Source organism: Anopheles nili, chromosome 3 (genome assembly GCF_943737925.1).
Source record: "Anopheles nili chromosome 3, idAnoNiliSN_F5_01, whole genome shotgun sequence".
Lineage (NCBI taxonomy): Eukaryota > Metazoa > Arthropoda > Insecta > Diptera > Culicidae > Anopheles > Anopheles nili.
In genome coordinates this window covers 59234311-59258481 of record NC_071292.1, presented here as the reverse complement: position 1 = coordinate 59258481, position 24171 = coordinate 59234311, and the positions used below count along the sequence as shown (strand labels likewise).

The window sequence follows — 24171 nt, the reverse complement described above, 5'->3', positions numbered from 1 at the left end:
TTCGTATCAATGGCAATGTATCATCGGACCCGATTCCCTTCCCAACGAAGCAGGCCATGCTCGCTGATTTTTCGGTTTTTGGTGCGAGGAAACGGCTTTTCCTTTTGTTCCTTTTTATTTATTAACGGGTGACTTTTTTTTTTCTCTCGAAACATTCGCTTGGAAATGTTTGCGCGAAATTTTTACGGCGAGTGCGAGCTGTGCCACACTCTGCTTGCCGACTTTAAGAACTGACCTTGCTGAGATTGCCGCGTTCGCGGTTCTGTGAAAATTAAACGTTCCTTACAGTGCGTTCCAAACTAGCACATCGTGTGGTAGTGCGGTTTCGCGTTCCTATATATGTTTTTTTTTCTTCCTTTTTTCGTTATCCCCCTAGTGTGCTATCAGCTGATCAAGCGGATACACAAAAAAGGGGGGCAAAAACCCGTACTCTCTAAGGTAGAACCCTAGTAGGATCGCGTAGCAAGAGTTTTTCTCGTCTAAATTTACCACCCCCGGGAGGGAAAAAGGCTCACCTCGCTGAAGCCTTCCCACCGGTGTGTTTGTGCGGTAGTTAGTGTTATAGTACGCATCGATTATCATGGTATCTGGCAACTTTCGCCATTTGAGATGCTATCTTTATCTAAACGTTACATTTGACTGTGTTAATAGAACCCTTTTAGTAGGTGCGTAAGCGAACAGAGCGTGTTCCCAACCAACGAAGCAACAAAAGGAAGAAGAAAAAGTAACAGTGGGAAGCAAGAAAATTCCTCATATTTGTTCGTAGTATCGTAGTACCGTATACATACATACATATATATATTGTTACGTCGTCTGTATACACAATTGTAATCGCTACCAGCGTGAAAGGACGAACAGGAGCTATCGGTAGCAGAAGCCAAAAGCGCAACATAGAAGTTTCTAAGCAACTAGCGAGCGTAGGAAAGCAAGCGAGAACACGGCGAATGTCCCGTCCGGTATGTCGGAACATTCGGATATCTTGCCCACGGGCGATGAGCCCTTTCGTCGCAAAACCAAAGCCCTTCGCCACTAGGATTATAGCAGAAGCAGAAGTAACATTAGTGTAGAACAATTGGACGAACATTTTTCTTTTGGCTCGTAAAGCATATAGATCATTACTGAACGCTACTAGCGTGAAGAAGAGGAAAAGTTTTGGTGTTTGAGTTGAGTTTAGTGTTTCGTTTCTTTTTACATATATATATATATATATATATATATATATATATATATATATATATATATATATATATATATATATATATATATATATATATATATATATATATATATATTTAGAACAGATTTACAAGCACCACCCTGTATGTGTTTCCTTAGCCTTGGACGGTGCACAGTAACGCCAAAACCGGGCCCAAGTTACGTTACATCAGCGTCCTTGTACAAAATGTGAGGCGAACGAAATTAAGCTGTAGTAGGTACTTGCGAGAATTTATCCCATTACTTATGCGGTTAGTTTAGCGGAACGAATCAAATCGCGTTAAGGTTGATTCCGGTACTTCTGTTCGCGGTTCGAGGCTTCGGTTAGAGTGCGCGTTTCGTACAATAAAAAAAAGGCTCCCCGAGCGGGAGAGCCACAAAATGTGAAGGCAATGAAAATAAACGAATGCAAGCGAAAACGAACCAATTTCGTGAAGGGATTTGATTTTAGAATGGATGTTCGACGGCAAATGCTTATTTTGAGCTCGTTTTTATTGATTTTTTTTGCTGTTGATACATTGAAGGATGATTTATTGCATATTATTATATATTATTATTGTATTATATTATTGTTACTGGGAACGTATCAGTAGTTTTGTGTATATCGGTTCTTCTTGATTATTATCTGTAGAACATTGTTTATTGTATGATTTATTTTATATTGTATTTTAAGCAGTTATATTTGCACTTTACAGCAATAACAACGCATTACGCATCATCATCAACTACAAATTAACTATCATAGCATTTTAGTAACGTATGCATTGCATCGGTATAAGCAGCTGCATTTATCTCATGTATATAGTATATTTATTAAACTATAACCCTTCCGCTTTCTTTTAGTAAAATTTCCTAATTAGCCATCCCCAATGCATCCCCCATCCCTCAGTAGCTTAGCGAGCGCAGTCGGGTTATCCTTTACAAGGATCTTCTGGCGCAAGCGTCGCTTTAGTAGAATGCTCCTTCTTCCGCTGCGCTGGATTAATCGTACTACTGCTAATAAAACGATAGCTAACACGAACAATCGATTGGTAAGTGCTAGTCTCCTACTCGTGGCACTGTGTGTGATTAGTGCTTTTGTGGATGTTTTTTTTTTAATTGCTTTCGCACCACCGCATTGGACGTTACCAAATGAGTTTTAAAACTTCGCACTAAATGCACCCAACGATTGTTGCAACAATATTCCGTTCTCCTGTAATGAGTGGTAGTGGTTCTGACGAAAAATTTATTCCTTGCAAACGTGCATCCAAGTATGCCTTGCAGGACTACTGAGCTTTTGACACATCACAAAGGCTAGATCGAACGGAACCAGAAACTTCTGGCTTACTAGATGCATGCAGGTCCTGACAGTCGAAGGAGACTAGTACCGAAATTCGCATCGACTAACGCACAAATCACGCTAATCCACATCCTAAGGGATCCCGCAATAAATCTCCCCGTTATTTTTCGCGACTCCTTCGACGAAACCATCCCCACCCGGATTCTTCAGAATCCTGCCCAACTGCCTTCCTCTGTTTTTTTTTTGCATATATGTTTCATTCGACTAATTCGACTTTTTTTTGTTAATGTTTTGTTTCCCCTTTTTCTCTCTCTCTCTGTTTCTTTCTCTTCCGGGGATCTCCCTTTTTGATTTTCTTCGTTGGCATCCCACACCCTCACTTGCACTCGTTTCACTTTCACACCCTCCCCACACCCCTTTCTCGATGGTTGTAACCGTGGCCACGTGGCCTCCCCAGTGAGCAGAACTAGCAAAAAGTCCAAACACCGCCAGTCGTTGTATTCGATCGAGTTTAGCCGCTCGGTGGATACGATCCGGGGAGCCCACCCAAACGACGCGTACGATGATGATGATCTAATAGGAGGTGCCGGTGGAGGTGCTCCGTCCTCGCTCAGCCCCAAACCGATGACACCCCGCCGGGTCAAGCGTCGATCGGTCATGCAACGAGGCACAACGAGTGGGACAGGACGTCAAAGCACCTCCAGCCGGCGGGGTCATTCGTCCTCGTCCGGAGCATCCGGACCGATCGCGTCCGGAAGTGGAGGACACCATCATCATCATCATCATCACCATCGTAGCAGCGTGAGGAATTCGAGGCGCAAAATGACCCACCAAAACCCGGTGACGAAGTTGCTGAACCAGCAGCAACAGCAACAACACCACCGATTACACCACCCCGTGGATGATCTGGCGGGGTTGGAGGATGCCGCGGGTACGATGACCCTCACCAAAACCTTCCCACCGTTCGTGCACAACAAAAACCCGGACCTAACGGAATCGAACCTAAAGTCGCTCAACAACGACTACATGCTGGGGCAGTTGAACAACTTCGGGCAACCCGGTGGCCCAGTGGGTGGAGAGATCACAGCCAACAACCTCAACACCTTTGGGGCACATCAGCACCATCATCATCATCATCATTCTCATGGAGCGTCCGTTCAACCCCCGTTGCCACCGCACCGCCGTCAGCAGTTGGTTTACACGCCGACGTTTTTGGATGCAGGAACGAGCAGCCCGATCGATCCGATTTACTATAACATGAATTCGTCCTCGCCGTTGCTGCAACAGCAAACGTCCTGGGGTGCGTCGTCCTCACCGCAAACACTAGGCGCAACACCCCAAGGGATGGCCCATGCCGGTCTCTCGAATCCGGTGTATCAACACTCGACGACGAATCTCAACCACAGCCCGGAGTTGAACGAAGAGTACTATGGTACGAACGGGCAGAATCGACCACCTTCGGTGCGATCGAGCTACTCGAATTTCCACGGGACGAGGCCACTCAGCTCGTACCTGGGTGCAGGAACAGGGCAACCGGGTGGTGTCACGAATCGAGGTTACAACGTGTCTCCTTCGCAAGGACCACAGGGATCAGGTGGCGCTGGACCGGTGGAGAATGTGTTCGCTAACCTCGCGGCCCAAGCAAGTGCCCAAGGTCAAGGAGGTCAAGCTGCAGGTGGAGCGACGGATGCAGTCCCTGTGCCACAACTGCCCCACCGACGGTCCGTGTCACGTGAAAGCCTCCGGGCGATGCAGTTCCTGAACAGTGGGCCACCGGCGTACAATCTCAATTATCACACGCCACCGGATTCCGAAACAACCATGTGAGCGAGGGTGTATAGGACGGGGGCTTTTACTCAATGTACATAAAGCGTAGGGTGATGGAGACGCCAATGGGACAACCTGTATGTATAGAAACACGTGTACGTGCCCACAATTCCGGGTACCGGATGCTACAGGAAACGTTGGAAGTAGCAAGGACTTTCGAAAACACCGCCACACACCGCACACATGCACACACACACACACCAACACCCGCAATAGAGTCCTTCTTCTCTCCAGGTGCAGGTGATAAGTGGTGATGGCGGCGGTAACCAAAAATGTACAAACGTATGGGCTCGATCGATGATGACAGTGTGGAAGAACGGTTTGCTTGAAGCCCGGTTGAAGTGAAAGATTAAGTTAAGGTTAGCCATTAGCGGAGAGTATTAATAGCGAGAACGAAAGCAGAAAGAAGAGACGGAGACGTTTGCGGATCGTGCTACGATGGCAACACCACGGTCTGCACGGCTTGCAAACGCCCTCGAGACGCTTTAGAACCAAAACTAGCAAAATTTACTCCATCCTCGAGAGGATCTCAAAAAACAAACACACATACACCTGAGGAGGATACCTGTAACCGCATCCTTTTGATCTTCCTGGTTAGTGTAGGAACTTATTGCTAACAGAAAAAAAAACTAATCAAAGCTAGATAGGTAGAAGCTAGAACGGACGCTGTGCGATCACGATCACGTGTGCTACTGTAGCGAGAGAATGTTGAATCTTAAATGCCAAAGTTTATAAAACTTGTAGCTCGCGTGTGACAGGCACGGGGTGATGGTGGCAAAAAGGGTCACCGCCAGGACACTGATTAGGTATACGGTTCGATAGGGTAAGGAACAACTGCAGCACGTAGCTGTGACAGCAACGCCCTGCGTGTGCTAGTAGCTTTTGTGGCGTTTAGGTCACCATTAGAGGAGAATAAGCGAAGGAGTAAACATATATTTTTAGGTTAGGACGGGATCATCCATCCCCACAGGAGCAGCAGGGAGTGTGCTGTTGTAAATGAGTTCGATTTTTTTTTTAATTCAATTTCTTTTAATCGAGTTTACAAGTGAGCGTTTATTTCTGTATCCGATTTCGCGCCAATAAAAGACATGCCCGACGACGGGCAGTGACTAATAACAACGAAACGGCAAACCGCGTGATTTCTTGCTGTCGTGCTGTCCCAACGGTTGGCCGCTTACGTTCAGGTACGGTAAAGGGACGCCTTCTCCTTCACCTCCCAGCAGGACTCCCAGAAGGTGACGAGCCGCTGGTCGGTGTTCGCACAAAACTCCTTAAAATCGCGCAGCATCTTCAGCTGAAACAGGTCGTCCGACTGCGAGATGACGAGCGATTTCCACTTCTTGTTCGGTATCATGTGGTTCCAGGACCACAGGAATCCGGTGCGACGGATCACCTCGGTGTCGTCCTTTCCGGTGCCCTTCGCTGCGGTCACGTGGCGCGTGATGTAGGACGGTTCGTGACCGCCCGGTGCCGTGACGACCTGCGATTCGTACGACGCCGAGTAGCGGTTGATGAAGGCGATCGGTTTCTTTACGTTGCTTCCACCGGATGCGAGGCGTTGGCGCGATCGCAACCCCATGTTGGGGTTTGGCACGAGCAGGAACATGTTACCGCTGCAGTGCACGTACTGGTAGTCGAGGGACACCTGGTTTGAGCCGGTTTTTGTTTCCACCGTGCAGCGCATGAAGCCGAATCGACGCACGATCGCTTCCTGGAACAGCAGCAACCGAGCTGGCCACGTCTCTTTGGGGAACTCCTGGAAAAGGCAGCTGCGGTGCTGCTTCAGACAGTCGATATCAAGTGGGATGAAGATGGGACCACGCAATGGGTCCGATTTCTCCGTGAACGGTTCCGCCAGCGGATCCGCTGGGATGGTGACGAGTTGGAAGCCACATGGTTGCGCCTTCCGGCACCATCCGTAGATGAGATCGTACACGATCGGTCCGGAAGCCGTGATCCATTGAACGACGATCTCGTACGCCCGGCCCGGGACCATGCGCTGATGGTATCGTGCGTGACCCCACTCGATCCGATCGGATTTGCCACCGATGTCGATCTCGAGGTGCGTTTGTTTGTACAGCAACCCATCCACAAGACCGGCTTCTTCGTCCACTAGGTCGATTGAGTCGCGCAGGAACGTCGGTACGCCTCGATCGTGCGCATCCACGGGTTTGGTAAGGTCCGGATGCCGGATTTCCACCTCCATCCATTCGTTCTCGAACGCGGCCAGATCACCGAGCGGTGGTATGTATTCCTGCGATTCCTTCTCCTGCCGCGCTATGTAATAAAGGCAGAAACCCGGCACAACCGGTTTGTTGAAGTCTCCCGAGGCGTGGCAAATCAATCGATTTCTTAAAAGGAAATGGAATGATCATTCAATCGTGAGTAAAAAAATCGATTTAACCTAAGCGATGCTTACCGTCTCATGTCTTCGAGGATCTCTACCGGGTGGCAAGGACCTTCGATGCGGTTCTGCAACCAATTGATCGCATCATACGAAACGAACGTACACGAGGGCATGCTTTGGGCCGGTCCAAGGAAACCCACTCCATGCACCGGATGGCGCATGGCATCGAAGATCTCCTGCAATGTGGCGGTCGGTTTCAGCTTCCCTCCTTCACCACCAAAATCATCCCCATCCTCCAGCAGCCCATGTTCGGTGGCCGTATTCAACGTCGACAGTGGGATCCCATCGACGGTCGTCCTTCCACCGACCGAACTGACCATCATCGAACCCGCTGCTCCCGGTGTCAGTGGAGTCGAGGGACCTCCGGTGTTGTTGCCGCTTCCGCTGGAGGTGTTGCCCGGTGTTGAAGAACCCGTGACGGAACCACCAGTTGGAGGTGGTGATTGTATCGCACTGCCGCTCTTATCGAGCACCTTTGAGCCAGTTCGCGTGAGAATGCTGCACGTACGTCGAAGTGGAAGAAAAATTAGACATTTCCTTGTTGCTTTTCCACCCGATTCCCGATTCGATTACGGCGGGGTTGCAAACACGAGGCAGTAGGGCACGAGTGTGAGAGCAAGCGGCGAAAGTGGCACTACTAAAGCAAGCAACACAAGCAGCTTACCGTGCAGGCAGGCATGCAGGAGAACTACGCTTACCGTTCATGCCTTCTCAAGAAAATTCTTTTCCCAAGGATATGGGGCAGATCAACCTAGGGGGGGTTCGATGTGATGCGGGGGAGTAGAAAGGAAAGAGGAAGGATGGGGGCGCATAACACAACACAAAACTAACCTGTTACCGGCGAGAGTGCTAGGGAAAGAAAAGCGTTCGGAAGTGTGATGATGGAGATGATGCTGATGATGATGGTGGTGATGGCCATTGCTAGTGCCGTTAAAATACAGTTTTGCCCATCCACCATGCTGCTGGAAGAGAGAGCGAGTTTAACGAATAATTTTCAAGGGAAGCAGTGCCACGGACAAAAAAGAATCAAATATGGTTTCGAATTATAGCACGGACCGGAAGGCATCGCACGCAGGAAGAACATATTGAGCATCGTTAATTTCGCTTTATGTCAAGCACTTTAAGCTAAACCAATTTGTACGTATTTTCGATGCGTCAATATCTCTATCCCGGAGCTTGAGGACATACCAATTCTTACACCCAATCCATCTAAGTAGGCGAGAAGGAGGCTTCTAGCAACAAACAACAACAGCAACAACAGCAATAAGCCATAACAGTAACAACAATAACAGCAAGAACAACAACCAATAAACAACTGAAGAAAAAAGGACATTCAACAAACCTAAGCGATTATTACAAAAGTCAAGGAAAATTGTAACAGCGAATCAAAGTGCAACACACACACACACAAACAATCAGCAAAAGCAGAACGAAGTGCAAACCAACACCTCCCAGCGAAGGGCAGAAGATTGGCCAATCGGGTACCCCCCCCCCCCCTGAGGACGGCAGAGAAAGCAAGAACCCTTAAGCGATCGATATGAAGTGTAAGAAAATAACATTAACCTGAACCTTGACTTCTCCGGCAGGCGGTTGCTGTAGACCCGATCCCGGAACAGCGGGGGTGCCGTTACCTTCGATACAGTTTGGTTTTTTTGTGTACGGCCATTGCATTCGTTTTGCGGACGCACGATCAACGTGACGTCACGATACGGCAGGATATCGATTGGGAAGGACATGAAGAGGACATGTGTATGGATGCAGGAGTACAGTTGGAGAGAAAAAGATAAAAAGAGAAAAAACACGTTAGCGTCGGTAGTATTTCGTTTGCTTTCGGATCTGGTTTTGGTAAGTGGGATAAAGGGAAGATGTATATCCTGTGTAAGTAGAAAAAAAGTTGATTCAAACTGGAGATGCAATCAATGCTAAGAGAAGCATGAATAGAAGCAAATAAAATAGGCTGGCGTAAACAAGTAACAATAAACAAAATATCATATAAAAGGAACCGTGAAAGCCCACACAAGAGCAAAATATAGGCGACCGTTCGGGTCCAGCGAGATGTTAAATGAAGAGAAATAAGAACAAGAATTGAAAATGAACATAGTTCACCCTACACCGAACAAGGATAAAGAGTAGTTAAATTGAAATTCCCACAAAAACACATGTTCTTTGGGTTGCACTGTAAATGTATGAGAAAGAAAAAAAGCAAAGCAAAACGTATAGCATTGAATATCACAAAACAAGACAAAAACATCGTGAAAATTTACGTTACACGCGTCTGCATTTTCCTTTCTTCGAGTGGCCGAATCCCTTTGCAAAACAAAAACGAACTAACCGAACCGATAAAGATCAAACGATAACGGGACATCCCTTTGGAAAACGGAAGGATATAGGGGTGATTAGATTGATTATTTCGCACACCTGATTCGGTGGAGGCCTCGACAGGATGCTGGTACTGTGGCGTCGTCTGGTAAGGTGCGTTTGGGTTGGACATCCCTGCAAGGATAAGTTGGGAGTGATCATAACAGCGACTGCAGTTATATCCCTTTAGTTTCTTCTGCTGACAACACGACAACAACGATTCGCTTCCAAGTTCCACAATTATCCCGCGCTTACGAGTCATGCAACACGTTGATCTTAGACAACCCGCAAAGTAGTACGTTACCTAATGAACATGAATATCCTTCCCGCTCGGTTTAGGGCACTTTCAAGAGTAACCCGAATTGAAGGATTTTTGGAAAAAACTATGAGTGTGTAACATAATTTAGACACCGTTAACGGTGAAGACAGCTAACAGGACACCGTTCTGTTTCGTTACATTCCAAGATCCTCGTTACCGTGATAAGCAGCGCCGTTAAGAACAACAAACATTAGTCACTTACAGCAATCGTAGTATCGAACACACGAAGATAAGTACACACGTTGAAAGTAGCCGTCTACAGAGGGGCCTCATCGATCGAGGCCCACTTGGCAGAAGGACATTGAGCGCGTTAGTCAAAACCGCCGATCTTGGTGATCACATCCGGTGGTTTTGGCCCGGTGGGATTACTTCACCCGCATCGGGATACACTCACACAAGCACATACACACACACACATGATCGAGGTAGATTGAGGAACCGTCACCGAGGAACTTACCCGTGCTTTCTTCGCCGGTTGCAGCTTTTTGATTTTGTTCAAGTGCGCCTCGACGAAGCGCACGAAATCGTTACATATCTGCCGGTCCGGCGGGAACGGACTGTCCTCGTGATAGATATCGCACCGTTGCACCGTACCGTCTAGAATTTTTTTCATCGCTGGATCGTCCTTCGGCAGAAGGTACATGCGATAGCGCCAGTATTTCATGTTCTTTGGAAGGGAAAAAGAGTGATATCAATGTCCCGATCTTCCTGTCTGTTTTCCCGCGATCTTGAGCGTACCTCGTGCAACGGATAATCCGTATCGCCCCGGGTGCAGATATACTGGTCCATGTAGTTCCAGTTGAAGTTTTCCAGCTTCTCTGTGGTGAAGTGTACCCCGCTCACTTCATACGTGTCGTGTTGCGGTGCGTGGAACCGGTACCGATAATCGACGTTGATCGGCGGGTACGGATGGCTGCAATAAAAAAAACTGTGTTCATCCTCACATCTTTGATGCATCTTTCGAAGGTCCTTACCGAGGACGATAACGCGTCACTGTGATGGCCGAGCCGCTCAGGCTGATGCGATGGAAAATGCGCCCGATCGACAGCAGATACTCCTTGTTCGGTTCCTGGGGAGGCTGCCGTCGAAGGACACTGCTCGCGTTCGCGAAATACGACGTGGGTTGCAAGTGGCCACCACAGCACGGTGCGTGCGGTGGATTCGTCATGCTCTTGTCCGGTAGCACGATCAGTTGGAAACCCTACAACAAAAGCATAACAGTTTAAATGATCCCGAGCGGAGACAGATCAAACGGGAACCTTACCTGTGCCAACCGCTGGGATACGAGCTCCTTAAACACCTCGTCCGTCGAGAGGGGCTTCTTATAAACGGCCCGATTTTGCGCATAGTCCGCATTAAAATCCTCCGGCAGTAGCGTGTAGTCCGACACGACGTAGTCGTTATGGAGCGAACGCTTGTCCGGGAAGTAATCGGTTGTGATTGGCAGGCAGGCGGGAATCGTTAGCGATTTCCAGTCCACACCTAGCGGATTTGGTGGAGAACCGATGTGTTCGAATCGTCGGGGGGAAAACAAACGAAAAAGCCCAATTAGCAATGGAACCTAGCTAATCCGGAACCGAGCAAAAAACTACCACCGAAAAATATTCCTACAGAAGCACAAAGAAGCATCCCAAATTTAAAGCATTGTAAGTTAATACTAGAGAAAACACAAATAGCCCCAAACATTGGTGGGGTAAAGTTGTTAGTGATGAAAAACAACAGCGGTTAGTGACTAGCAGAAGAGGTTACCGCTAATGAACACTACACATTTCGGTCATGTAAATCATGCAATCAGGCAATCCGTGCAGCATGCAGCATTCGGGAGCAGTGTGTACGATCATGTTGTGCGTGTGTGTGTCATTGTCCTTGTCGGGACCCATCGATTCTGCTGCAGGCTCAACAACATGTACATGGCTTTGCTGCATCACCGGCAGCGGTTTGCTTTTAGTGCCCGTTTACGAAACGCCAAACCAAACCATTCACAGACGGTATACGATCGCGATCCGAATCGGGAAAACGACGCATGATTTACATTACCTCGGTGCGAGGAGATACATCGCGGAAGGACACAGAAGAAAAGCTTGTGCGTGTAGGTGGAAAGAAACATATAACACGTTCCATTACAGAGGAAGAACGAATGCTATTCACAGGCCAGGAGGAACGGCAGGCTCGCTAAACCAAGGACGATAGTCCAGAATTCCTCTACGAGAAGCAATAGACAGCGCGGGTTTGGTGTCACACACGCACAGGCAACGAGAAGGACAACAAACATAAATATACACATGTGACGGAAGAAACGGATAAACATAAAAAAAGGATTGTCTCGCGAGTTCCGGGAAGGAACGTCCTGCGTTGGAAGGCAGTAAAGGTATCAGAAACATGTGCACTGAAAACACCTACAGAATGAGAAATAAAAGGATCTATGCAAGGACTGGGAGCAACGGTAAACAACAAAACACATACATTAAGGAATTCGAACGGGGACTGGGAATTAGCCATATAGAAACAGCAAGAGCGGAAGGCACGACTCAGATGGGTGGAATTTCAAGCCCAAAAACGGAAGGATTCGGTTGGATGGGAAAGGACGAAAGGTGCACAACACCAATGGAGCTTAATTTTTTCACAAAAGGAGTGGCAAGAAGGAATTGGCAAGATAGTGCCGTGATAGCAGAAAGGATTGTAAAAGTGGTGCTATTATAGTGGTACTAGATACTAGAAAAGAAACAGAATGCAAACGTGTCCCGAAAGAGAGTGCAAGAGTAACGCTTAAGTTTTATCCCAACCTATGATCACTTTTCCGACTGGTGCCAGCGACCGTCGTTTTCCGGTTCCCGTAGCAAGGATTCGTTCGTTGGATAGAACACGGCGACGGCAATTTGTGGTGGACACGCGAACGCACGGACGAAGATGATTTGCGTACACGATCACCCACACACCCACGCAGACACAGAGGCACACAAAAAACACATACGAGTAACGGTAGGGGGCACAGAGAAAGAGAGAAAGAAATACAGAGAGATAAGGTGAACGTAGAAATAAAAGAAAAATCGGCTCAGGATACACGTTCGTGCGCGTGGATGTGATGCGGAGCGTGATCGTATTGAAATCGAGGATCGACAAGCACCACACCGGAACACAGGAACCACAGCAGGAGTCCGGCAGGCATATAGAGGCGTGAAGGGAGGTAGGGACGTGGTCGCGAAATTTCCAGGTGCATTCGCGTCGATGCACAAACACAGCACAGCAGCCAACAGCGGCGGTCAAATAATATATGTATACAAGAAAAAGAAAGCATGACGACAAATACGTTAAAGTTGTGCAATTTGGCAGCGGAGAAAACGTGATCGCACGTGTGCATGGTGGTGCATGTTGGAACGTCCACGAAAGACGCCAGAAATGATACTAACAGTTAATAAAATAAAGTAAAAAGGTCACATTTGGAAGGGAAGAAAAAGGATGCATTTTCCATCGAGCAAGATGCGACGCGATTGGCAAACAATTTCCGTCGATTTTAGTGTTTCTTCTTTCACCAAATCCGATCGCTAATCGGGGACGCCTCGGGGAAAGAACGATCGCGGAGGCAACAAGCGAGTTTTAGTCTTGAAGAGCCATTTCCATGGTTCGGTAGGGGATTGTAATTTTCAATTTGATGTTCATCGTGTTCGTTGGTAGTTGTCGAGACATTTTGTGATGCATAAAATGGGTGTAAATCGATAAGATGGTACGGAAAGCGAAACACGAGAAGTATAAAAAAAAACAAGAAAATGAAAGTTTAACATTCGGTTATTGATTCGACTGGTTGTTAAATCCAATGGCGATGGTGGCGTTTTTGTGTTAGAAAAAAACCATTAGATCAAATGAAATATTAGGGAATCCGTTAAGTAACGTCGTTAACCACTTGGATAACTTGGAATTCCATCTTTACCAAGTGTTGGGAAACGACGTTACTTTCCGGAGACCCGAATGAGCAAAGGCTAGTTGGTTAGAGAAAAAACTCTGACTGATTAGCAACCGAAATTTGTCGTTGGTTAGAACTAAAAATGTAATGATCGTTAAGGAGAGATGTAGGATGAAGAGAAAAAAAACGCGAAAATAACGTCGCAACTTGATGAGGAGAAGGAAAAAAGAAGTGATCTCTTTCAAACGAAGAGTCCGATGGGATTGATCTGGAAACAGTAAAGTAAATGATATCCAGAGGGAGCTCGTGAGGGTTGGGGAGAAAACAACGCGGTACACGGAGCGGTATTAGTCGGAGATCGCCACCGTCCGCGGTCTGTCGGGTTCTACCTGTGGTTAATGCCGGTGTCCATTCCTGCTCCCCGGTGGCTCCCCAAAGTAGGGTGAGACTCTTGGAAGGCGTCACCGGGACGTTCGGTGCGGCCGGTGAATGCAACACGGACTTTTTCCGACGAGCTGTGAGTGTGAGGATTTTGGCCATTAGATCTACACACGATCGTAACATGTTTCGTTTACTTACAGCCATGCTCGGCGATCCATTTAAGATCGTCCTCGTTCAGGCGACTATCGAAGGAAGCGGTGCTACCGTGGCGAACCCGGCCCCAGGTACAGGTGGATGTGTGCGCGTACTCACTGCTCGAATCAAGATCCACGTAGTAGCTGGGCGTTTGGGTAGCAGCTGGGACGGCCTGATAATGATGCTGCTGAATCAGCACACCTTGAGGGCCCTGAAATGGGAAAACGATTCGATGAAAAATGACACACAACGAGCTAGAGTGCATGCAGGATTGAAAAAAGGCAACCGTACCTTGGGGAAAATGTGCGTCCATCGACGTCGGTTCGACGTCAGTTTGATGGTAACGTGCGATGGATCGAAAGGATTGATCAGAGCACGTCCCGTACGCACAACGGGTCCACTGGAGGAACCGAACGCTCCTGCTCGACCTTCGATCACAGCCTGAGACGCGATTGCCACCGGTTTCGGCATACCCAGTATCTCGCTCGTGTTGGGTGAGCTGCCGTGTGAGACAACGCTCACGTTGAGCAGACTGTTCGAGGCATGGTGGATGTCGGGATCGGACATTTTGCGGCGCATCCGAGACGGACTAAGCGCATCCTGCTCCCATTCGTTGGCTCGCGCGTACGTCCCAAATCCATCCAGACTGGGTACGGACGTTTTCTTCGTGCGTGCCATCCGCTGCAACGAGCTCGTCCCGTGCACGGTCGGCGGCTGGAAGATCTGATCGTCGTACGCGTCGTAATCAAACAGACAGTTGTGGATGTACTCGGGCGGGCGGGTCGGTGGCGGTTCCTTACACCCGATCGTTACCGGGGGTGGTTTAATGCGAGGGATGAACGTCGAGTAAGGTAGCTTTTTGTTGGTAGAGTAAAAACTTAGATTAATCCAGTGCGGCATCGAGTAATCGTCGGTTGACGTGAGCGCGTCCTTGTTGTGGAACTTTAGCAGTGGGACGGCGTGAAGTGGCTGCTCGCCAACGCACACCAGATCACTTCCGACGCCGTTATCGATGATGCGCTGTTTGGTGATGTTTGTTAGCTCGCGATCAACCTCAAACACACCGACTCCTGGTGTGATGACCACCGAAAGCTGCCCGGTACGATCGAAGCTCCTGTCGAGGTAATGCTTTTCGAATACGTTCAGTGAGATGTTCAACACCTCGAGGAAGTTTCCCTGGGCCGCCGTGGAGTTTGTGGCCGTTGGAATCCGCACACCCGCCGGCAGATCGGCTCGCTCGTGGTACTTTAGCACCACGTCTCGGTAGCCGGTAAATAGCCGACGTAATTGCACGAGCGTTGTGCTCCAATCATCGCAACGTTCGTTTTGAATCGCGACCCGGTAAAAGTCTTCATAGAACCGACCACGGTAGTCAATCTGCAGACAGTCGCGCATGTGGAGCGGAAATTCATCGAGACTTTTGGCCGCGTAGAACGTGCGCGAAAACAGCACGATGGTGACCTCGTGGTTACTGCCGAGCTTCTGCCACTTTTTGTACAGATCGGCCAGAAAACCGTTGACCGCTTTCTCGAAGTACAGATCGCCGTAGATGTCAAAGTCCCACATCTCAGAGGACATCTGCACGAACAGGTACACCATCGAGGTATTGCTGCGGAAGACGACCTTCGTGTCCTCGTTGATGACACCACACGCGACCCGTTCGCCCTGCGACCACATCTCGTACACCTGGCACCGGATGCAGCCCTCGCACGATTCGATCTTTTTGTTCAAGTACACGCACGTGTTGGTTAGCCGGGTCTTGAGCCGCCACATTTCCGACCGGCCGATGTACTGATCCTTGAACGTGATCTCAACCGAGTCGAGTGCCACCTCGGCCGGATCGACGACGCGCATGTACACATCGTTGTACGCTTTCAGATTGAACGTGGTGGCCACGTTCACCTCCACGCTGATGGTTTCCCGCGAATTGAAGTCCTTGTTGAGGCAGGTCACTTGCAGCAGCAACCGGCAGCCCTCATCCTCTGGCAGGTATATCTCAACGATGTCATTTGGTTTCAGATCCGGGTGTTCCTTTGGATTCAGTACCAGATCTTCGGCTAAAAACAAACAAACAAGCACGTGAGTCAACACAAATCGAGTATCGTTCGATTCCGCGAGGCAAAAACTTACTGCTGAAGGTTTTTTGGTGAGTAACAAGTTTGAAAAGTTTTTGAATCATTTCACAGCAAGAATGGAACCATCAATGCGGCGGTAACAAGCTAACAATGATTATCATCGACGTTGCAATACGGTAGAACCACGGATGGGCTCATAGTACAAACACACTGCGAGGAAGAGTAAACGTGGTTTACTGATAAGCGTATGGCGAGCAGAGAAGACGTTCAACAGCAAACAATTATCGCTTTCATTTCTGTCCACGAAAAACAATAGCTAGACGGGTAAATATTGTACTTTGCCACAAACTTAATGTGATTTTTTCCACTCCGGCTAACGTAAGACGAAAAGTGTAAATATTATGATATTATCCGTACCGTGCGTACTGTCACCTGACATTTACATCGGGTCGGTCCATCACGATGTTTGGAGCCTAACTGTCAAACAGTGGCTGACAAACTAAATGCAACAGAGATAGATGCACTTTAGGATGAAATCGATAATGGAAGGTATGCGACTGCTTAGATATTTCAAACGCATTTAAAACTGATAAAAATTACTTATTTTATTAAAATGTGTGGCCACGTGACTACGCAGTGCGTCTCCATAATAAATTGATCATGTTTTGAAGATAATTTTAAATAATTTATTTCTTTTAACCTTTTACAAACATTTCGTAAAAGATTTATTCTTACGCTCCTTTTATTAGGTTGAACAGACCTTAGCCTCTGTAATCACTACTTTTATCGCTCTCTCTTTCTATCTTAGTTCCTCTCCCAGCGATCCTAGTAGACCGTTGCCGAGAGATCCCGTTATTCGTTGCCTATGTGAGCGCGTATATCGCCCATCCTGGCTGCTCCGGGACAAGTCACCAGTGCTTCAGAATACTTTGTCCGTGTCAACGCGCGCGTGTGTAGTGTCGTCGTGTTCTGGTCCCAACACCAATTGCAAATGGCGGTCAACGTGCACTTCACCGGTCAGACGACCGAAAATCTGTCCCGCATCGAGCTGCTAGCCTGGGTTAACCGATCGCTGCTGGCTGAGTTCAAGAAGGTGGAGGAGCTGTGCACGGGCGCCGCCTACTGCCAGCTAATGGACATCCTGTTCCCAGGCTGCTTACCACTGGCACGCGTCAAGTACTGCACCAACGTTGAGCACGATTTCCTCAGCAACCTGCGCCTGTTCCAGAACGCGCTCGTGAAGCTGAAAGTTACCAAAACCGTGCCAATCGATCGGTTGGCGAAAGGTCGCTTCCAGGACAATTTCGAGTTCCTGCAGTGGTTCAAGAAGTTCTACGACGCCAACTACGATGGTAAGGAGTACGATCCGCGAGCGGCACGAAACAACGCTCCGATGGGGTACGGTACACCGAGCACCTTGCGACCAAGCCAGCGTATCAACACGGGTTCTATTAACTCACTCACAATGGAGAGCACCACCGGAGGACATGCGGGGAAACGGGCCGGCGAGACAAATGGTTCCCAGGCACGCCTTCAGACGGTCGCGAAGAACGCAACTAAGAATAGCAAAGGAGAAGGAGGTGAGTTGGAGAGAGAGAGAGAGAGAGAGAGAAAGAGAGAGAGAGAGAGAGAGAGAGAGAGAGAGAGAAAGAAAGAGAGATGAAAATGTACTAACACTTTCACTGGTATTAGCAGATCGCCCGCACGCCGAAAGGAACCGATCGCCAGCCGATGTAGTGGCCACCATGTTTGCTGAGATCGATGAACTGACCATCAAAATACAGAACGTTGAAATGTCACGCGAATTCTACTACCAAAAGCTGCTGCTCATCGAAAACATGTAAGTACATGTGGATGACCCGCGTTGTGGTGTGTGGTGCGATTTCAACACCCTCATACTTTATTCCGTACTTTGCAGCATCAACGAGAACCCCGAGGACGGTCAGGATCTGTTTTGCGAGAAGGTAAAGGAAATTATGTACGCCAACGAGTAGAGAAGCTGCGCGATTCGCACTCTCATTGAAACTGGTGGCTTTTATAGTGTGTAATGTTTAGTGTAAGGCAGTTCTTTCCATTGTTTTAATCTGTTAATCGTGTAGCTCCAACGGAGCGATCAATATCATTGAAAAATCGGCACGCTTCAATTTCTTAGCTTTACGAGATTGTGTTTCGTTTCACTTATTTTTTTTAAATTTATTTTGTCTCTCTTCAAAACGATTTTCTTTGCACACTTCTACAACAATATCACACTCAAACGGACGCAGATGCGAGCTGCGGGCTCATTCCGCGATCACCGTGCGATCACCGTGGTGAAAGAACCGATCGCACCTAAAGTGGCGTAAGCAGCTAAAGGGAGGACTAAACGGTCCAAGGACCACATCCGCGCGGTTTCGGCATGAGTTTACGGGAGTTTTCCGGAAGCGGGGTTTGTATTCTTCTTGTTTTACAGAGTGTTTGTTGTTTATTTGTTTAAAAAAACGTAGTAGAGGAGTAGGATTAATGCATAGTGACTTAAATTAAGAACTAAAATGACTGCTCCTTAGTGCGCCTGCTCCGAAACGCCCGGCACGATTTTACATCACGAGTCGGCACCGGCCGTGGGGCTTCGCTGATCAAAACTTACAGTACTCTACCGCGACCTTCTCACAAGAGCCCTGGCCAGGATATCTGAAGGGCCAGGACTCAACCTGCCCGGCTCCCTTGGGATTGTCTCTTGTGTCCTCGGCCCACCTTCCAAGGGATGCGGTTTTTTTTCTTTACCTCCGGGCGGTGTTCCAGTGAATAAGGGAAAAAAGGACGAACCAATTGTGATGTGTGCGTGCGTGTTGGCGGTTGGTGGTTGAAAAATGAAAATTGCATCTGCTCGCAAAACAGCGCCCTCTGGCGCCGCTGCTCGGTAGCAAGCGAACTTGGATTTTTCAACGCCGAGAAAGCACCCGCGAAACTCCTGATCTGCGCTACGTTATGATACGAATTTTGGGGTATATGGTTAATTAAAAGCGCAGGAAAACTAACAAACAAATTAAACAACGTAGACACACACACATTCAAACACACACACATAAACACTCTTCCACGTGCGCCTGAGACGTTCGATCGTTCGTTCGATTGTTCGTTCGTTCGTTTTTTGTTGTGTTTTTTTTTGTTTTAAAGAGAATTCTCTTTGCCTCAAGACAAACTCGAAAAAAGGATGCCCGAAAGTGTAACACGGGAAAGTGTTCGGTCGCCGGGCGCGTGTTTTGGGATTATTTTAAACGCTAAGCGCACTCAACGGTCGTCGCTGCTGCATATGTGTATACTAAACGCTACCGGTCCTGCGATGGCATGAGACCACAAACTATGCTACGCTTAAACCTAGACGTTAAACTGAAACACGCGTTTCTCAACACAACACACACACGCATCCACACACACACAGCCTTTAGCGACGACGATGGCAAACGAACAAGGACACAAGGCAAAAAAAAACCCCGTGGGGTGGGGCGGTGACAAAAGCAAACAAAAAGAAAAGGAAGCAAAAAAAAAGTATGAAGGAAAAATCCCTCCCACTCCCAGCCCCGCCCGGAGGCTCGATCCGCACGAGTGTTATCCTCCGAAAGGACATCCGGAAGTGTGTGTGCGTGTGTGTTGGGGTTTGGGCATTTTTCTCTTCGTTCGATCGTGCCCATTGCTGGCACCAATTTAGCTGGCCATTTTCTTCCACTTTTCACCTCACGATCATCCTCCTCCTTCCCCTTCCAGTTGGTGTGCGGAGGAGGCGAGGGGGTTCAATTCTCTTTTTATCAGTGGTGCGCCCAAAACAGGAAGCGCAAATGGTGCAACATTTGCGTTTGTAGGCGCATCCTTTCGTGCGTGTGTGTGTATATCTCGCGAATCCTGTGTATATATATATATCGCTCTCTCGCTCTCTCTACTCGCTTAATTTCCCTTGTTCAACCTCTTTACATATTTTCGTCTCATCGTTTAAACGCTATACATCCGTGGAAACGGCGTGCCAGGCCGCAATGCGCCTCCTTTAAGGACTCGCTACTAATGAGCTACTAATCTGCTACTAATCTGCTACACAAACACTCACATAACACGGATCACATGGAAAACGGGGGGAAAAAAGAGCTGTGTTTGGAGAAAGCGTACTGTTTCTGGGGTTCGAGTTCTTATTCATATCCTTATTCCTTTCCCCACATTGCATTGGCCAATGAAGTGTATCTGTTCGTTAGCTGTTCGAACGACTTTTGACGATCGTATCTCCCTAGTGCTAGTTCGCAATTCCTGGGGCTGAGTTATCCCCATATATATAACTCTATCTCTCTCTCTCTCTCTCTCTCGCTACTCTTTTTGCCAGCTTCCGTATCCTTTCGCTCCCCAATGATTGGTTTTGACTAACGTGTGTACGTGTTGTGACGAAATCTGGATCAAACCGATCACCCTCGATCCTCTACCGCTACAGCACTCTACAGGTAGAGCGTACCCTGCTGCCGATCGAACTGGTGCAGGTAGAGCTTCTTCTTCGACTTCTCCCCGGAGGACTTGTGCGGGCGAAGGTCCCACACCAGATTCGAGAGGCTTCGGGGGCGGCTAAGCCGGCGGGATTTTTTCTCCGGCAGCTTTCCCGAATCCCCCGACGTCCGGCCACCGCTGCGTGACGAATCGAGTGTCCCCTCGCGTGCTCCAACACCACCCCCACCACCCGTCGCCGTGCTGGCGGATTTCGCGAGCAAATGGTTCTTCTCCTGCCCGATGGTGGCGCCCCCTTTCGGTGAGGGTGAGATCGGTGTGATCGCTTGGTGCGGCGTATCTGGGGGTGCCCCCGTCGCCGCTAGCTGCAAACTGCTGAGGCTCTTATACCTGTTGGGGAAAGAAGAAAAAAAGGAAAACGAATCATTAGCCACCCTCGCGGAGGTCTTCACCAGTGCGTCCTTACCGGATGTGGAACAGCGGACTTTGCGGTTCAACTGCGATCTCCTTCGGGGTGAGAGCGATCGGTGGATGAAGCACCACCGTCCCACCCGTTCCACCATTACTCAGCGGGCTAATGGCGGTCGTGCCGGGTGTGGGGCTCTTCTGGTGCAGCGTACCCACCGCCCCCTTAAAGTACAGCTTCGGTAGCGTCGGTCGTTGGCGCTTTTCCGGCAGCTTTTTCCCGGGGATCGTCTCGATCGGTGGTGGGATCGGTTTGTGATCCACCGACAACGCGCTCGTGTTGTTGTTGTTGTTGTTGTTGATGGCGTTTAGAGCTGCCCGCGATGACGACTCGAGACTGTTCGAGTGTTGTTGGTGGGCGTGTTGATGACTCGAGTAACCTCCCCCACCCGGATGCGCGTGATGATGATGCCCGTGTTGTTGATGGTGATGGTGATGATGATGCGATCCTCCATGCAACTGTTGCTGCTGGGGTTGTAGCGTGGGTTGGTTCGAGTACTTGATGATGTTGCAGTAGTTGTTGTTGTTGCTCGTGTCGTAGTGATTGTTGTTGTTGTTGTTGTTGATGGCGTTCGATTGGGCCGTTTTCATGTTTTCCACCGTTTTCAGGCTGTGTTGATGCGTTGCCGGCCCAAGCAGTGCGTGTGAGATCGGTGTTGTTGCAGCCGTCGTAGGTGATGATCCTCCACCACCGGTGACGGGAGCCGGCTCGATCGCTTCAAACTTGTACAGGTTCTTCGGCAACGGCGCCAACCCGCGCACATAATCATAGATCTGATCGATCTCATCGTACTCGTCCGCGATCGAACCATTCTGACTGCCACTGCCACCGCCAGCCATCTCAGGTGAGTACCTCGAGGCAGAATCACAACTGCTGCTCTTCTTCAACACATACCCACTGGCGGAAAGCGTCGAAACCATCGTTTTCGTGCGCCCATTCGCTCCACCAGCCGCCTTTGCCGAATCCTTCTTTTCCTTCTCCGTCAACTTGAGGTCGATGATCTGCAAACGATCGCGTGCATCAACCAGCAATCGTTGCGCTTTGTCGAGAAACCGCGAGTACTCGATGAAGTGATCCAACTGCTCCATATTCTTCGCCCGCTGGATCTTGATCTTCGCGTTCAGCGGCACCGACACGAGATCCATGTCCTTCTGCAGCGGGAGCGCGAATATCCGATCTACCTCCACGCACCCGAGCAACCGCAGCTCCGGCACGAACGGTTGCTTGAGCCCTTTTGGGGCCGCCCCGTGCACCAGCCGGACCGTCACCGGCATGCGCTTTTGCAGCAAGTTCCGCACCGTGTGCACCCCGCTGATGCTGTCCTCGCGCGCGATCGGCGAGAACTTCGCTTTGGCTTCTAATGGCAGGCTGACGAGCTCGTCCTTCGACGTGCGGCACTGCAGGTACTTCCCGTTGTCGGCCACCGTCGTCAGGATTTCGCCCGCGTGCAGCGACTTGCTGTTGTGGTTGCATCGCACCGTTTCGCGCACGAGCACGCGGAAATTGCGCCGCCGGGAAAGCTCCAGGACGCTCTCGATGCACCGTGTCGAGCGGCCATCTTCGCTTAGCAGCTCGAAGTAGCCCGGGTACGTTTCGGGGATGAGCACTTTCGGGCCGACGGGCGTGTTTTTGCGGCCCTCCTTGATTTTGACCGGTTGCGCAAGGATCTGATACTTGCGTCCGGCGTTCAGGAACAGTGCGGTGCTTTGCAGCGACGGGTTTGAGAGTGTCGGCACACCGAGACTGTAGTACTGGCCTTTGACGATTTTCCCGACCGCTGGGAGGTCGGTTCGAGCGAACTCACGCAGGTAGACTGGGGATGTGTCGGGTGCGAATCGGGACGCGGCCAGGATAATCTGCCCATCGGTGGCGGCCATACTGGCACCGGTGCAACTGCTGCTTGCCTGTCGCAAGCCCGCACCACCTGTTTCCGGTTCGTCCTCGAGCGGGTTCTCCTTTACGCCGAATGGGCAGCTCGCTGAGGTTGGAATGTGGCCGGAACTGACACCACCAACGCCGCCTCCGCCGCAGCCACCGCCGGTGGTGCTTGTGCTGTTCGTGCGATGCCGACACCCGTCGGGCGGTTGCGTCCCGGTGACGGTGTGTGACGAGCGGCTGCGCCGGATGCGCAGGAAGTAGTTCGCTATCTGCTGCCCGATCGAGGTCCGTCCGTCGGTGGAAGCGTCTATCACATTTTCGACCGATTGCGCTGACGGCGAGGGCCCGCGTCGGTGGCGCCGCTGGAGCAGGATGTTGCCGCCGCTGAACGCCGTCTTCGCCGTTCGGGTTGGGTTTACCTCCACCACCACCACCGCCGCCTCGCCGTCCCGGGGCCGTCCTTCCCCCGTTGCGGTCGTTTCTTCCGTCGTCGTCGTCGTCGTCGTCTTTGTCGTTTGCTGCTGATACTCTTCAAGCGGACGCTCCTTTCAACACATGACCTGAAAGTGGGTGAAGAAGAAGACGTCAAAAAAATACTAAGCACCTACGAAATAACGGGAGATTAATGGGGGATGTTTGAGGGTTTGGTTGCTTGTTTGCTGTGGGTGGCGTTTCACTTTCCCTCGCTAATGACTTCATAAAACTCGCTCCGTTTGGGGAACTACCTTTTGACGAGGAATAAAAAAAAAGCACTCTCCCTACGAGACGTGAGAGAGGAATCCGTCTAATTATCACCAGGGAGTGGGCGTGCGTGTGTGTGTGTGTGTGTGACGGTGCCCTAAATACAAGCTCTCCCGGGAACGCACCCCAACCGGAGCGTGGGTGTGGAAATTAATCCACCTTGAGGATTCTCCCGGCAGGGAGCTCTCGGGTGGACTTTAATGCGTTAATTTCCATGCATCTTCCTCCACCCACAAGAGGGGGGTTAGGTCCTAAGTACGTCATTTTGTTAGAATGCAGAGTCCCATTTTGCTCCGGCAAAAGCCGTCTTTTTGGGAGGCGCAGTTTTGTGAGGGCAAGTAACGGTAAAGGAACGAAACCACACGCAACAACAACAAAAAAATGGAAGCAATTTCTCGGCGGCCCGGGGAAGGTTTATTATCATTTCCGCATTTCCACCGAGCGGTTCATATAAATTTAAAACACTTCCAACCACCCGCCATCACTCACGCAAGCCCGCGCGGATCCCTTGATGAGTGGATATAAACCCAAGCTTAGTGGCGCGTAGTTGGGTTTTGCGCAATGATGAGAACAATATTTTTCGAGCATAATTTCAATTTGTCCTCCGCCCACTCGAAGGACTCGCACAAAGGCCACCCGTTCCCGTTCCGGTGGTTTATATTCACCCACGGCGAGCG

At 49.5% G+C, this 24171-nt stretch overlaps 4 protein-coding genes across 4 annotated transcripts; 2 read left to right on the top strand and 2 right to left on the bottom strand.

Annotated features, from left to right (window-relative positions):
- Positions 1-3118: 3118 nt before the first annotated feature.
- Positions 3119-4354, top strand: LOC128724722 (forkhead box protein B2-like). The gene has a single exon (XM_053818443.1). The coding sequence runs from the start codon at positions 3119-3121 to the stop codon at positions 4319-4321; it is 1203 nt and encodes a 400-aa protein (XP_053674418.1). The 3' UTR covers positions 4322-4354.
- Positions 4355-4862: 508 nt separating this feature from the next.
- Positions 4863-16058, bottom strand: LOC128726242 (GATOR complex protein Iml1). The gene is made up of 13 exons (XM_053820039.1): positions 16010-16058; positions 14171-15936; positions 13883-14090; positions 13693-13818; positions 12189-12206; positions 10670-10887; positions 10380-10606; positions 10144-10318; positions 9863-10072; positions 9147-9221; positions 7560-7690; positions 6741-7226; positions 4863-6672 (listed from the first exon to the last, which is right to left on the bottom strand). The coding sequence occupies exons 1-13, from the start codon at positions 16056-16058 to the stop codon at positions 5502-5504; spliced, it is 4860 nt and encodes a 1619-aa protein (XP_053676014.1). The 3' UTR covers positions 4863-5501.
- Positions 16059-16945: 887 nt separating this feature from the next.
- Positions 16946-17948, top strand: LOC128726421 (microtubule-associated protein RP/EB family member 1-like). The gene is made up of 3 exons (XM_053820230.1): positions 16946-17534; positions 17650-17794; positions 17873-17948. Exons 1-3 carry the CDS (start codon positions 16946-16948, stop codon positions 17946-17948), a joined length of 810 nt encoding a protein of 269 aa, XP_053676205.1.
- Positions 17949-20405: 2457 nt separating this feature from the next.
- Positions 20406-22752, bottom strand: LOC128725756 (midnolin homolog). The gene is made up of 2 exons (XM_053819525.1): positions 20876-22752; positions 20406-20799 (listed from the first exon to the last, which is right to left on the bottom strand). The coding sequence occupies exons 1-2, from the start codon at positions 22750-22752 to the stop codon at positions 20406-20408; spliced, it is 2271 nt and encodes a 756-aa protein (XP_053675500.1).
- Positions 22753-24171: the final 1419 nt, after the last annotated feature.